The following is a 15,657-nucleotide window of genomic DNA, read 5'->3' on the forward strand; positions in this document are numbered from 1 at the left end:
TTTGGTGCCATCCCACCATGGAGCCCCTTCCTGTTGTGGTCATCACACCCCTACAGGCAAAATTCTTAAATGTAGTCTTTTCAAGGACACCTTCGTTCTTCATCAACATTCATGTGGCCCATGAAGAAAGCACAGGATCCTTCCCCAGCCAAACTCTAGGTGCATGGTTTTGTCATCTGGCGAAAGATAGCTCTTAACCAGGTTCTTGCCTCATTTTCTCAGGCCACATGTAGCTACCATCACCCAGTCTCTAGGGTATCCGTGTGCAGCTCTCCCAATATTACTCCCAAGGGGCCTTTCCTCAGCTTAAAGTGGTGCTGGTGGAGGAATGGGAAAGCAGGGAGACACCTCCTGCTATATGTAAACCATAGTTGCCAAATGCACTACAGGTTGCCGAAGTAGCTCGGGGCCCCTTGTATCGCATTTAGCATGAGGACTTAACACCTCTTCTTAGAACAGTGCTGTCCCATAGGCTGCAAACCACACATCTAATTTTAAATCTTCTTCTAGCCACATTCAATGCCTAATAAGAAACCGATAAAATTAATCTTAATAACATCTTATCTAGCCCATATATCAACATGTAATCAGTAAAAAAAAATTGTTACTGCAATATTTGGTGAAAATTCACACTGAGTCTTTGACAGCTTGTGTGTACTTTCCACTTACACATGTCTCAGTGCAAGGACTCAGCAGCAATTTCAAGTACCCACGATGTGGCTGGTGGCTACCATACTTTGGAAGATGGAGAGAGGGGGCTCATCCCGTGTTGTTCTCAGCTGTGAGGCCTCGGAAGCAAGAGTGTATCTGGGACTCATCCAATGCATACAGCCAGCATAGAGAACAAAGACTCAAATGCAGGTCTTCTAATATAACATTCAGTGTTTGTTTTTTATGCTATCATGCTGTTCAAATAGATCCTGCTACGCTTTGTTAATGGAGATCTCAATGGTTGAAGGGATAGTTTAAGGTAAGGAGATAGCTGTAGACATCTCTGGGAGTTATTGGAGGTTCTGGGGTAGCTCCACTGGGGGCAATGACTGTTTAGAGCCCATTCCTGACAATCAGCTCAGTCTGGTCTGAGCTGGAGCTGCTGGGTAGAGGAGGCTCTGTCCTCCAGTGGCAAATGTTTCCATGGTGCGCACTGTTAGGCAGGTCTTTGGCTTTCACTGCTAAAAGAGAAACAAGAAATTATTTTGTATGTATGTCTTTGAAAAGGCAGTCAGGAGGAATCTGTGGCCAGGCTGGATGGGTATCACCACCTTTTGTCACAGTTCAGATACTAGGTTGCTAAAAACAGGGATCCCCGGGTGGCTCAGTGGTTTAGTACCACCTTCAGCCCAGGGCCTGATCCTGGAGACCCAGGATCGAGTCCCACATCGGGCTCCCTGCATGGGCCTGCTTCTCCCTCTGCCTGTGTCTCTGCCTCTCTCTCTCTGTGTGTGTCTCTGTGTCTCTCATGAATAAATAAAATCTTAAAAAAAAAAGAGAGAGAGAGAACTTTAAAAACAGTAAAGCTCAAATCTTCTAAAGAATTCAAAATCTGATTGTTAAAGGACACCTTCCTGTTATAGAAAAGAACAAACAGAATCCAAAATATCACACCCCAGAACGCGTTGGGGAGGTCATTGAGAGGACATGACCCTTGGTTGACCAGTAGGCTGGACTGTGGCCCTCAGAGGCTTCTGATCCATTCCCTGTCCTTGGACTGTGGATTCTGATCCCCTTTCCTGCTCCCAGAGGCTGCCCCAAGGGCACAGCCTTGAGATAGTGATATAGTATGGAGACCCTCTGGACGGTATGTGTGACTGAACCCAGTTAAAGCCTCTATGTGAACTTTTAAGACTTGGTGGACAGGTGTGGAGGTGTGCTCATCCTGTGGTGCCCAAGACAAGCCTTGTAAGTAGGTTCCCTTTGCTTATTAAACCCACCAGCTACCAACATGGAGTGGCCTGCCTCTCCTCTGTCTGTCTCCACCCTCTATACCTGGGGGTCAGTTTCAGATTTCTCCCAGGAAGCTCCCGAAGAGGTTGCAGACTTACAAAAATGCTCCCTGTTAACACCTGGTGTGCCTCTGCCTTGTTCTTCCCACACCGGTGCTCGACACACATATATACACCTGCGCTGTAGGGGTCATCTGGAGTAAGTGGGTCCGTAGTGATAGTCTGTATCATATCTATATCTATATCACAATAGTCTATTATGAGCTTTCCCTTGTCATTGACCTTCCTCAAAAGAATTACTGCAATAGCCAAATCAAGTTCTTCCATTACATTCTACCGAATGTTAAATTCTCTTCTGGGGTCTGAAGTGGCACCAAGTCTGGAAAGGTCTAAGCAATGGAGAGGGCATGGGTGAGCAGAGGCCCTTTCCCAGACCTGCCTCTTACTATCTGGTGACCTTGGTCCCTAGGTCACTGGCTGAAATTCCCTTGTCTCAATGTCTAAGTCAACAAAAGGAGAAAAATAATGTCTACATTACAGAGCCATTCAGAGGCTTATGGACACATCTGTGGAAATTACCCAACACGATGACAGCCCATAGTAAATACACAATAAATGTTGGAGCCTATTTATCTTCCCCTTCCCTAGGCTTTTCAGATTCTTTGTCATCAGCCCATTCTCTGGCACCCACAGCATTTTTCTGGAAAGAGAGCACACTGCAAGGTGCCTGTGTGCTTTAAAGCTTGCATCTTCTGATTGTTTTTTTTGGGGGGGGGGGCTCACCGGGGACACATGCTTGCCAAGCCACCCTGATTTCTGTACTGTGCACTCAGAGCAGCTATCAGTGACACATGATACAGAGGAGAAGACCTGGGAGTGTCTCAAGATGAATGTTGGATTGTACTGGTCTCGTTCCTCTCTCCCAGTAGGAAGACCCTAGGAACAGAGGGCCAGGTGCTGAACAGGGTCTCCCCAGGTGTGTCTGGTTGGCTAAGTTGGGGTTCCTTTTTGTGACTCCCTTCATGGTTTCTGCTGGTGGTATAGCAGTGGGGCTACAGGGAGAAGGGAGTCTTGTGATTTGTTGAACTCTGCTTCTTACTTCTGGGCTTTTCTTTCCTTCTTCCTTCCTTCCAGGCACTTGGTTTAGCTGCTGACCTAGCTCATCAGGCAAGTACACATTCTGCAATTTGCCTTCCATTGTTTTGACAATGGATGTGATTTGTACGGCGGCATCACATAATATCCCTATTTATGGCAGCTCTCGAATCCAGAGGTAGGGATGAGGACAGAGAAGCTCAAGCAAGCCTGTCTTCTGACCCAGAAACGTTTCACTTCTTGGTTCTACAACATCTATCTTTCCCCCGATGGTCTCTTCCTGACTTAGGAGGGTGGTACAGAAAGGTCTGTTGGGTTTATAATCTGTGGGACATCATGTTCACGATCTAATGGGCATCATAACATTAAACTTTGTGGTAAGGAGCCCCCAGGCTGCATGACTTTATGTGATCTGGAACCTGGACCTACACAGATGTTTTGTTTGTACACAATAAACAAGTATATTGGATTGTTAAGTGGTAGTTACTATTGGCTTTCAAAAATAAAATCAGATCGGAGGAGAGAGACATTGGCTACAAGTCACCAGGACAGCTGAGTCACTGCAGGGTGTTGAATGGGGCGGGGACGTCCCCCTCACCCTGCCTTATTCCATGGTGCACACAGTTTTAGTAACTGTTTCAGGATGGGACGGTGAGCTCATTTAGCAAACATTTATCGAGCACCTGCTTATGTCAGGCAATGCACCAGAGATGGGAAGAACAAAAGAAAAACCCAGACATGACCACAGCCCTGAACAAGCTTGCATTTACTGCAGGGGGGGAGACCTAAGTGATTACCCTAAGATATGTGAGAAGTGCTGGAGGAGCCTGGGCACTGGACACCAGTGTCTAGTAACATGCCTGGGAACCTCCCAGATGTTGACTTGTCAGGCCTTGAAGGATGATGAGAAGCCTGCCCCGTGGAGCGGGTGGGCAGCCATGTCAGCAGGGAGCACAGTGCCCACCAGGAAAGAGGGGGATCTCAGTCCGCTATGACCGGAGCCTGGGGGGGTGCTTAGAGAAAGATGGAGGTCTGAAGGACCTTTCAGGAATCAAACCCAATCAGGCAGACCTAAGAGCTATTTTGTTTGTTTTCACATAAAAATAACTTTTTAAATATAACTACATTATGCTGAACCAACTTACCCTCTATAAGAAAGCTGTAGGCAACGTCTCCCATTAGCTACTTCTCTGTTTCAATTTTAATTAACTGTCACGGGAGCCCTCACAGCAGAGTTGGGGTCCTGCCTGTGTGTCTTTCTCCCTTCCAGCCAATGCGGTGCTCACTGCAAGAGCCCCGGGTTCTGATAGCCTCCGTGGCCACCAGCCCCTCTGCTGCGAGCTGCTGCAGCCTCCAGCTGGTTGGTCCACGGAGGATAGGAAGCATCAACACTCCGGGCTGGATGCATCTCAGTATTAATGAAGAGAACATAAAGCCTTCATGTTGGCTTCTCTAGGTACCTGAGAGGCATAAGAACAGATTTCAGAAGGCTGTTCCTCTGGGTGCCCAGTCTTTAATTAGGGGCTAACCCCGACTTGTTGCCCAGCCCCTTTTGTGCTTACAGACAGCAAATGAACAAGACAGGGAGCATGAAAAAGAGAGTGACTCTAAGAGACTTCCATTTCTATCCATAATGCTGTGTGTAGCTCCAGCTTTGTGCCAGGGACTGTTGTAAGAAGTTTATACCTATTAACTGACTTAATCCTTTTAATAACCCTTTGAAGCAAGTAGTGTCAGAACCTCCGCTCACAAGGGCAGAGACCCCAGATCCCGAGAGATGGACTCACTTGCTCAAGTCCACGTGGCCAGTATGGGGCAGGACCATAATCCGTGCTTCTATTCTCAACTGTCAAATCTCTGTATGGTTACCCAGAACCAGACCCCCACTTGGTGTGCCCATAAATGGGCCCTGAAATATTCCTTCTCATTTAAATCCATTTGTCTTGAGTTAATACCATATCCCACAGCTGGCATGTTCATTGCAGACTGACCCCTTGGGGCGAAAGTACTGGAGTTCTGGCCTTGCTATCTTGTTCTATCTTCCAGTTCCTGTGACCTTGAACCCCAAGGGACTGATGAATCCATGAATGAGTGTCCAGCTCCAAGGGCAGCCTACAGTCTTCCACCGTCGTGGCAGGGGTGATATGCTCATTTCATGTAGAGGGAGAGCTTGAGTTTAACCCAGACGTGCCCCCATGTGGCCTTGCTGGTCACTCCCCACGTTGGCCCTTGGGCCATTAATAAAGTGTCCTCTCCCCGTCTCCACTGGGTACCATCCCAGAAGGGTCTAACACATACTTACCCTCACCATTTTTTTGTGATTTGGGGGATTTTTTTTTATGAGAAAAAAAAATTACAATCATCATTTTTCTGTGCAAGGTCTTAAAAGAGCAAATAGAAAGATATTCAGAGCCCATATGTATTTTCCTTCTCTAAGTGGTATTTATTTAAATGCAGATATCCTGGTTTCCCGTGTAGAGTTGCAAAGCAATACCTTTCAATTTAAATGTTAATAGGAGTGTAAACTTCAAAATCAAAAGTTTTCTGTGAGGGAGAACTGCCTTTTCTGGTTCTATTCAATGGTTCCCCTTGCCTTTCCTCCTCCACCCTCCCTCATTACCCCCTTTTGCACACTCTTTCCACTGTGCTGAACTACATTCTTTTTCTAAAAAGTTGAGAATGCACCTTTCTCGTCTCAAAACTTAGAATGTTAAGCATCTGGGTCATGGAATACAGACGATGGGCTCCCACCCAACAGGATTCATGAGATTTTTCTCTATCTCAGCTTTGGCCTGCAGAGTTCAGCTCATCATCCCGGGTTCTTTCTAAGGGGATTATTCATAGGCCAATCCTACATAATATTCAAACAGGGCTTCAAATACTTGAGTAAGGCTGGTCCCCTTTTCTTTCTTTTCTAAAAAGGCAGGAAGAAATGGGGAACGAGAGACAAGCTGTGTAAGTCCCTGGGTGCAGAGCACGGGTGTGGGCATTGTGAGCAGTCACAGTGAAACAGGAACCCTCTTACTCTTCAGGAGATAAAATAGGCACACAGGGCACTGCAGATGGGCAGGAAATGGGGCTGTGTGCACCCGGCTCATTCTACAGGCAGAGTGGCCCTTCAGATTCACTCAAGTGCAACCGGGAAACAAAGATTCCATGACAATGGAAATCATGTGTATTGCCTTTCAATTCAGGTACAAGAGTGTCATTTCCTACCTAAGGACCTCCTGCCTGCATGTGAGATCCAGCTGCTTTTTCCCTTTATTTTCTGTTCCCTTCCTTTCCCATTAATTATTTTTATCCTGTTATACCATGTGTGATTTGTAAGCTCCCTTACATCTCTCTTCAGGAACATGATAGCACTGTTAATACATGAATTAGAATCGATTTGATGCTATAAATTTCAGTGACTTTGATTCTGCTATTTTAAGGAGTTGGTTTTATTCTCCAGATGTTTTCAGTAGACTCCTGTTCTTATTTCATGGAGGCAAAATATGTTTTGTGCCCTCTCTGGGAATATTAATAATAATTTTGAATTATTGCCTCCTCTCTCCGTGGCTTGTTTCTTCAGGTTCTTTTGCTCCCAGGTTATAGATACGTGCTGGTACTGGCTTGTCAGGGGGCTGCGCCAAAGCGCTGCCTGGAAGCACTGAGTGGGTGGAGGGCTTGTCAATGGGAAGGTCCATTGTAGAGCGGTCAGAGGGGCTGCTTGTGGGACTCCCCCAATGCTGGGTGTCTAGGTCTTGCCTCTTGTGCTGGTCGTCACTGGAAAGGCTTTGCCTGGTCCCCAGGCTGGACGGCAGGGGCCAGATAGTGTCTGGGGGCCGAGTAGAAGGAGGCTAGGATTCCAAGGGCAAGCAGCCAACATTCTGTAGGTGAATGGTCACTTAATTGTCTCTGTGGAATTAGCTTGTCAACCGCCAGTGCTAGATATCCCCAGTGTACCCCCCAGGGCGAGGGAGGAGAGTCCCCAAGCATTGTGGAGTTGGGTGAAGGCATCAAGGGATCTAGTTCCATCTCAGACAACTCTACCAAACCTTGGTTATTTATGCTCCTGCCCTCTGGGTAACAACTGCTTGATTCAGAGGAACCTGTGGGTGCCTGTTCATGAGCCTCTGGGGGATGCGGTGGGTTGGTTTGCACCTTTGCCACTGCTGCCTCTAGTTTGGCTCTAGCCAAGTGCACCATCCACCAGCTTTGCTGCTCCCAGTCCTGGGTTGTCTCTTGTCCTATTTGCCCGTCCTCGTGGATGCCTATATTTGAAAAAAAAAAAAAATCACGGAACTATAGTTCTCAGTTTATTTGGAAGGAAGAAATGCCCAATACATCTGTTCAATCACCATGACAACCCAGTAGGTCTTTAGCTGCATTATTAATTTTATTTTCCCACCCAACTCACTCTTCTTTTATGTCACTGGTTTGTCAATAAGTTATTTGACTTCTCTGGATCTTGCAAATTGGACTCACGGGGTGGTGGTAAAAATACCCTCAGTCAGTGAAAATACTCAGGCCTGACCTCTGGTCTTCATCCTGCTTTCCAGATCAACAACTCAGCTTTTGCTGACAAAGTGCCCCTAATCTGTGCTCGAGGGCCACAGCCCCTCTCGGACCTGGGACACCTGGTCCCCTGTCTCAGAACTTCTGCAAGAGAAGTTATCTTCTTCGTGTCCCTGCTTCCTCCAATTGCATTTCCTTCTCCTATTTGTCCATTCCTGGCCCACGGGGACACACCTTATAGGACACGTGGTCCACTTAATCCCCCAGGCAGTACCTTTGCTCCTGTGGATCTGCAGAGCCTGAGGACCAGGAAGGCCCACCCATGAGCAAGGCCAAGTGCAGGGGAGGGGCTCTGTGACCTTAACTGCATTGTCCCTCTCTCCTGCTGCCAAAGAGGCCGAGATTTTAGAAGCCCCTCCTGCCCTGTAAAGGGAGCCAGAGGTCTCACAGGGGCATAGAGCAAAATTTCCTGATCTGTTTAAGGGGATATAAACCTACGTTACTCCAAAAATACCCTGACCTCTCCTTCCCCGCTGCCTCCTTGCCCTTGACTACACTTCCAGGGGTCAAATGGACTCACACATCAAAAGGGCGGGCTCTTCACCAACCAGGGGGGGCTGGGGCCTGGCTCACTCCAAGGACTGTGGGTGGTGGCAAAGGAAGAAGGGCTAAGACAGGTGGCAGCAGAAAAAGCAGTGTGGGGAGATGAGGGCCAGGACGACCAGGCAGTTAGGTCCCAGGATGAGAAGTGCCTCTGTACCTGGCGAGGCTGTGCCTCTTTGTTTCAAGCTGGCTGGGTTGCCCGAGCACGGACGCAGGGAGCCGGCTCAGGGGGCGCGTGCACATGTGAGCGCTGTGCTGTGATGGAGCGAGCGGCGCCCCTCCGGGAAGCTTCCTGGGACACATTGGTGATAGGCGCCATCTGTGGAGTGTGGCGCGATAATTAGCTCCCTGGCAGCTCCCATAAGTGACTCTAATGGGTATCACTCCTACCTGGCTGGGGCAGGCCTTCCAGATCGGGTAGGGGAGGACAGAGGAGAACAGATCGAGCAGGAACCTCTCTCTGGATGGCTTTCGGCCTCCACCACAGGGGCCTGTCCTGCCTCCTGTCCCGGCCGCTGTCCTCTGCCTCTGTCTCCCCACACCCCAGCCAGCTCCCCCTGGGTGGAGGGCTGCCAGCATCTCATCCCCCGTGTCAGGCCAAGGAGGGTGGACCGAGTCCCTCTTCCGAGGGGAGAGGACTGAGAGTTCTCTAGCCTAACCGTGCCAGGATCCGCCGTCGCTCCCAACGGTGGTGACTGGGGTGGGAGAGGAACAGAGGGGATGGGACACCCTCGTGGTGGGCTGAAACCTGCTGCGTATTAGTGGGGGATGAGCGGAGATTTCTCCTTTGCTTGCATGGAATGTGGATAGAGTTTGCTGTCAGGTATCCTCACTGTCTCTCTCCCTTTGAGAGTAGGGAGTGCCCATGGGGTCCTCCAGGCTGCCCTGGCAACCCCCTGGGTGCAGAGGCTGGGCAGGTGGCTTGCTCCTGTTTGGAGTCCCATTGGCGGGACTGGGACTGGAGCTGGCAGATGGGCTCCGCACAGACCACGGAGGTGGACAGGGAACTTCAGGCTGGTGGGTGCTGGGGCAGGGTGGAGGGAATCAAGGGCAAGCGACCAGGGTGTTGCCCAGCAGGAGGTTAGACGGCTGGACGCCAGGGAGGGAGCATGAGGCTGGTGGGGCACACACCAGAGGGCGCTGGAGAGAGCCTAGGGCAGGATGTTGCGTGAGGGTGGCTGAGATGTGAGAGCAGCTCTGCTCTCTCCCTTCTACTAAAAATATTGCTTTTTTCAGCCCTTCTCTTGCCTGGACCCACATCAGCTTTGTATGGCGGGGTCAGCGAACCCAGGAGTGGAGAAAGGCTAGGCCCAGAAGGCTGGGCTGATTTGGGTCTTAGGGGCTGAAGAGGCCTGCGCAGGGGTGCAGTGTAAGGGCAGGAAGCGTGGTTCCCCGCCCTGCAACCCCACATGCAGGGGAAGTTGAGCCCCTGGGAGCTGGCTTGGAGGGGGAGGAAGGAGACACCGCAGCAGCCTCCTCCTCACACTGGACCTCCTGGGGAGCCCAGTCAACCCTGGAGGGAAGGGAGGGAGCTCTTGGGAGGTGCAGCCAGGAGGCCAAGAGCCCGCCCTCCTCTAAAGGCCCACTTCTCCCTGAGAAGCGAACGATGCTGTGGTTGGCGCCCAGGAGCCGTGCAGATCTGGGCTTGATGCCCTGTTCTGCTGCTTGTTCACTGTACGGCTTTCAGCAGTTCACTCCATTTTTCAAATCGGGATAAAGATGGGACCCGTCTCGGACAGCTGAGCCAGATGCTTGGGAAGGACAGGGCTGCACCTGGCACAAAGGAAGTGCGTAAGAAATGACACCAATTACGGTGATGATCTCTCCTTATGCTTACAAACCAAGCCGTGCTGGCTGCTTTTTGCACCTGAGGATAGCTACCCTCGGGGGCTCTCCTGTACAAAGGGAGCTCAGTTGTGCAGATCTGTCTGGAAAGGGGAGGTTGCCTTCCCGCTCCTGCAGTGTCCCATCCTCTCCCCTCTGCCCAGGGCCAGGACGTACCTTGACCCTGAGTTCTAGGTTCTGATGCTAACTGTTGCCCCATGCTTCCCCCACAGACCTGCGCAGGATGACAGCCGGCTTCATGGGCATGGCGGTGGCCATCATCCTCTTCGGCTGGATCATTGGCGTGCTGGGCTGCTGCTGGGACCGAGGCCTTATGCAGTATGTGGCAGGGCTTCTCTTCCTCATGGGAGGTAAGGCCGTGGGCTCGGGGGGCCTATTCGAGGGCAAAGGTCCTGGTTTCTGGGATTCCGGGAGAATGGCTAGGGAATACTCATTCATTCATTCATCAAACATTTTTTTTTGAGTTCCTCTAAAGCTCTCTGCCACTGCGCCAGCTTCTGGGGTTGAAGGCTAATAAGATCTGGCCCTTCACTCTCGGGGGTATGATTGCCTGGTATGGGAAAGACTGTGTGGCAATGACACGGAGAGAGGCATCAGACTCCTAGAAAGCACAAACTCAGAAAATGCTCTGGCGTTTTATGTACATATTGGACTTTGGGGTGGGAAGCAGGTGCTACCTGGGCAGTTTCCTTTTCAAAAGCCTATCCTTACCCTTGATTTATGAATCCTAAATGCTCTTACCTTTTCCAAATAAGACACTCCCAGGGTGGTAGGACAGGGCTAGACCTTCTCTCATATCCATCTCCTGTAACTCTCTGCTGGTGTCATGGCCACTGAACTGCTCCCGTGTCCCTGTAAGGGATTGTAGATACGGAGAATTGTATGGCTAGGCAGGAATAGGTTCCAGTGCATGGAAAGTCAATTCGATCCACACTCTGCATGCACCTCCCTCCCCTGATGTCTCGGCCCAGAGCTGAAGCTCACCATCGGGTCTGCCCCTCACGGTCTCCTCTGCAAGAAGTGGATTGGTGCCCTGTGTGGAGCTTGGTGGAGGTGGAGCGGGGCTTAGACAGCAGGAATTAGATGTATGTATGGGAAGAAGGGAAAGTGAGTCCTCTACGGGGAAACCATGTCCCTTAGACTTGAGGCACCACATGCTTCTGGCCAGCCAGGTCCCCTCTGGGAAGTGCCTAAGATGGGAGGGGTGGACTAGCCTTGGGAACGGTGGCTGCTGTCCCTCTGGGTGCATGGAAGGGATGTCTGGGGGCTAGTGAGCTATCAGTTAGTAGAGGGGGAGAATTGTAGGATCCTTCCAGGGGCCCAACAGAAGGCCCAGTCATACCCCTGAAGCATAGCCATTCTGTGCCAGAGATAAGACCAGGTTCCCATGGAGCCCCAAGCTTACCCAACCCTGTGCCCCCAGAATCAGATGTCCCACACCTGTGGTCATGGGGTATCTAGGGGGGCTCTCTAACGGTCCCTACACCCCTCCTACTGGTCTTCCTCAGAGACAGGCCCACAAGACCTGCCCTGTCCTTGGTCTGTGCCCGTGTCCTCAGTGAAGCAAGGCTCAGCCTCGGCCCCTGACCTCCGCACTGTGTTTTAGCCAACAGTGGAGACCTTTTGTGTCCACCTTCCAGTCAAGATCTCCCCTGGACCCTGAGATGTAAAGAGATAAAAGCAGAGTGGCTCTGTTTGTAGTGAGCATTCTCTCTAAGACGCTTTTGGTGATACAGAGAAAGGCTCCAGTGAATGGGCTTTTCTAAGGCTCTGGAAAGGTCTCCCAGGAATCTGGGGGAAAGGCTGAGCAAACAGGCCTCAGGCAGAGTAGGAATCCTTGAGCTCTGGGAGCTGACACTCTTTCATTCCTGCCCTTTCAGGGTGTTTGCAGCTCCCTGCAGGCACTCCCCTCTCTCCAGGCCCCAAGCAAGGCTCACAGCCTGCCCAGGTGCTAAGTCTGCAGAACCTTTCAGCTTCCTTCTGGGTGGCTTATGCCAGGTTCCAGAGAGATAGAGAAAGAATGTGATTGGCCCATTTATCCTCTCCAGCAGATCACACACCTTTGGTCAGGCGATAAGCCAGCCAGACCTGAGTGACCATGGCTGGGCTGACAGCTGTGACCAGGGTAGGGACAGGGTCACTTTCTGCTCACCTGAGACCATGGGTGGAAACTCTGTGGGAAGGAGATGAGGGTGGCTGGAGGGGGCCTGGGGCCCTGCGCACAGCCAAGTATGCCTGGGGCTTTGGGGTTGACAGTCTGAAAGCTTTGATTGATTGGGGATCAGAGGCCCTGCCCGACAGGGTGCCTGAGTGAGGGCATGGCTCACCTTTTGCTTCATCCACGCTTCTGTCACTGCACGCTCTAATCACCTGAAGAGCTCTTAAAAATACTGATGCTGGGTGCTCACCCCAGAGCAATCCCAGCAGAACTTCTGGGGGGGTGATCCTCACATGCAGGCAGGGGTGAGAGCCTGTGGGATAGCTGAACTTTAAAGTTGTCTCTGGTGGCAAAATGTTATGCTTCTAGGGATGAGCCAGTTGGCCACGACCTCTCGTGATTGGCTTTCTTCCTTCCCTACCCTCCCCCACCTCTTATGACTCTTTCTCAAAGCCTTGTGCAGCAGGAGAAAGCCAAATGCCACAACAGGACTTCAGTTATTACTGCGCAGACCTATCCAAGCCCTGGTTACTGAGGGGCTCAGCAAAATCTGCTTTCTAGGACATGTACTGTATTTTTTTTTTTTTAACATCAAAATCATAGTTGACGATAAAATGTTAGCATCAAGAAGAGCTTTGGAGAAGTTGCTGTTCTAAGAGCTATTTCTTGGTGACTGGGGCACTGTCCTGGTTGGGGTTAACCCATTCCATCTCCCCTGGAGCTTGGTTACTTGTGTCCACAAGTAGGGCTGTACCATCCCAGAAGGGGCTAGGGAGAGAAAGGATGGCTACACACCTCATGTCACCATCAGGCCAGGCTCTAACAGGAACAAAGACAAGACAAAGCCACTAAGGGCTGATCTCTTGGACAGTGGCTGTTTTGGGAAGCTGAAGCTCCAGAGGGTGTGAGAACACTCTCGTCCTCCTCAAGTTAGTATCCTTTCCAACGAGGCCAGACACAGCCATGGGAGTCCAGATGCCTGGAGCAGCTGCCATCTGCTGACCCCATGAATTTAGCTTAGTTCAGGCCTGGAGAGGGAGCCCACCCAGGAACAGGAGCTGTCCTAACCCCCATCCCTGCCCAGCAGAGGGAGTGACTCAGAGGCCCAGGTGTCAAACCTGAAAGGATGCTTTGACCTATAGAATGCCCTTTGTCAGCACCGAATCCCCCCAGAACCCGACTGGTCTTTGTCCTCTACAAGCTAACCTTCTCAGGTTGGCCTGTTAAGTGCTTAGAGGGTCTGCTCCAGTGACGGCCACCTCAGGAACAAGGTGGTCCCCCAGACTACAGGTCTTTATGGCCAAGTGGGACCTGAAAAGGTCTCCGAGCCCTAGCTTTCACCCAGAGTGGCGTGCCAGGCACCTGTGTCTGAGCCCAGAGCGGCGCCCAGAGGATTAGGTGAAGCTCCAGGCACAGGGGGTAGGTACCAACAGCAGCAGGGGGAACGGGGCTGGAGCTGGCCCGGCAGGGGTGTGGGGAGCGGATGGAAGAAGGAGGAGCTGCAAGGACAAGAAAAGGTAAGCCTGGAGTCAAGAGTCCAAGGCTGGAATTGCACTTGACAAAAAACCCAAAATGAAAACCAAGCAGCAGGTGCTATTACCAACCTGTTCTCTGCCCCAGCCTGAGGGAGGCTGCTGATCCTGTGTACTACTCTGTTCCAGATTTATCCAGTTCCCGGGTTACATAGAGGGTACCTCGTACCTTGTGAAGTAACCAGCAACAAACTGTTTAATTAACCCTCAACCCCGAGGAGGCAATCAATGAAGCAGGACAGCTTTGTGGGGCCAGGAGGCTGGGGGGCGGTGGGTGGGAGCCCCTTTCCCCTTTGGTGATGCCTCCAGGAGACAAGCTAGCCCAGACTGGCACAGCACCAGTTGGGTGCAAGCAACTGCCAGAGACGAGAGTCTTGATGAATCACCCGTGGTATTCAGAAGCTCGGGAACAGCATGACACGGGGGACGGACGGTGCGGTGGGGGAGCATGGGGCCGCTGCAGTTACTTATAATTCCCCTTGCTGGGGAGCCTCGGAGCCCCCGCACGGATGCAGATCCACAAAGCGAGTGGGAGCATCCAGCCCCGCCGCACCCCCGACCACATGCTCCTGGAGGACCCCCGTCATCTCCGCCACCGCCTGGGCCTAAGCCTTGGTCTCGGCTGCTCCTGGGCGCCCCGACTCCACCCGGCACCCAGCCAGCAGTCCTTCACAGAGTCAACATCATTTTTTTTGAAATCTGCAAGTCAGCTATGTCACTCGTCTGCTACCAGGACTCCCGAGGCTTCTAGTCAAAATGAAAATAAGATCCAAATTCTTCAACCTTTTTTAGAAGCTGTCCTCGCCAGCTTGGGCTCCTATGACTAAAGGCCAGAGATGGGATGGCTGATAAACAACAGAAATTTGCGTCTTCCGGTCCTGGAGGCTGGCGCATCTAAGAGCAGTACACTGGAATGTTCTGCAACTGGTGGGAACCACTTTCTGGTTCATAGACAGGCCCCCTAGTGCTGTGTCCTCATGTGGTAGAAGGGGCCAGGGAGCCCTGCGGGGCCTCTTATGAGGCTGAGGATACCATCCTCGGGACCTCATCACCTCCCAAAGGCCCCTCCTCCTAGTACCATCACCTGGAGAGTTAGAATCTCAATAGAAGAATCCTGGGGATACCCAAACACTCCGTCCGTAGTGGAAGCTCAGTGTAGTCTGGCTCATAGTACCCCCCGGGCAGCCCCCTTGCTCTCTCCTCTCCCCGACTCTCATGTCACTCCAACCACACCAGCTGCCTTTCTGTCCTGGAGCACCCGAAGCTTCACTCCCAGGCCCTGGACCTGGTCGGTGCCTTTGCTCGTAGTACTCTCCACTCCCCCGGGCCTCCTGGCTGGCTCCTTCCCCAGACTCAGATCCCAAATAGAAGTCACCCTGAGAGAGGGCTTCCCTGGCCACCCAAATTCATGAAGCCCACCCTGTCACTGTCTACATTGTAATTAATTCATCTTTCTACGGCATACTCACCACTTTCTGAAATGTTTGTTGTATTTTGGTTTAGGTTGATTTTTTTTTTTTTTTTTTTTTTTTTTTTTTTTTTTTTTTTTAGCAGCTTAAAGCAACAAAACTGCTGTCGAGGCGTCTGCTGGGGCCGGGGTCCCATCTGAGCCTAGGGTCCTCTTTGGTGGGATTCAGTTCCCTGTGGCTGCCAAACTCCGGGAAGCTTGTGTATTCAGAGCCAGCAGGAGAGTCTCTGACTTCTTCCATCTCTCACCTTCAGATCTCCTTTTTTTTTTTTTTTTAATAGATCTACTTGTTAGATTTATAATTTTAGATTTACAGAAAAAAATGGAGCAGGGAGCACAGAGTTCCCATCTTGCCCTCTGCCCCTGCATATCAGTTCCCCGCTTATCAACATCCTCCATTAGCAGAATCTGTTAATGAATTATTAATGAATAAATAGTGTTAGATTATTTTTTAAAAGATTTTGTTTATTTATTCATGAGACACACAGAGAGAGAGGCAGAGGCATAGGCAGAGGA

At 51.0% G+C, this 15,657-nt stretch overlaps 1 protein-coding gene across 1 annotated transcript in view; it reads left to right on the forward strand.

Moving 5' to 3' along the window:
• TMEM178B (transmembrane protein 178B) overlaps nt 1-15,657 on the forward strand; it is a 345,331-nt gene that overhangs the window by 292,429 nt on the left and 37,245 nt on the right. The window contains exon 3 of the mRNA XM_041753440.1: nt 10,196-10,333. Within this exon, the coding sequence (XP_041609374.1) occupies nt 10,196-10,333 (138 nt within the window). The remainder of the gene's footprint in view (nt 1-10,195; nt 10,334-15,657) is intronic.

This window comes from Vulpes lagopus, chromosome 4, assembly GCF_018345385.1.
Source record: "Vulpes lagopus strain Blue_001 chromosome 4, ASM1834538v1, whole genome shotgun sequence".
NCBI lineage: Eukaryota > Metazoa > Chordata > Mammalia > Carnivora > Canidae > Vulpes > Vulpes lagopus.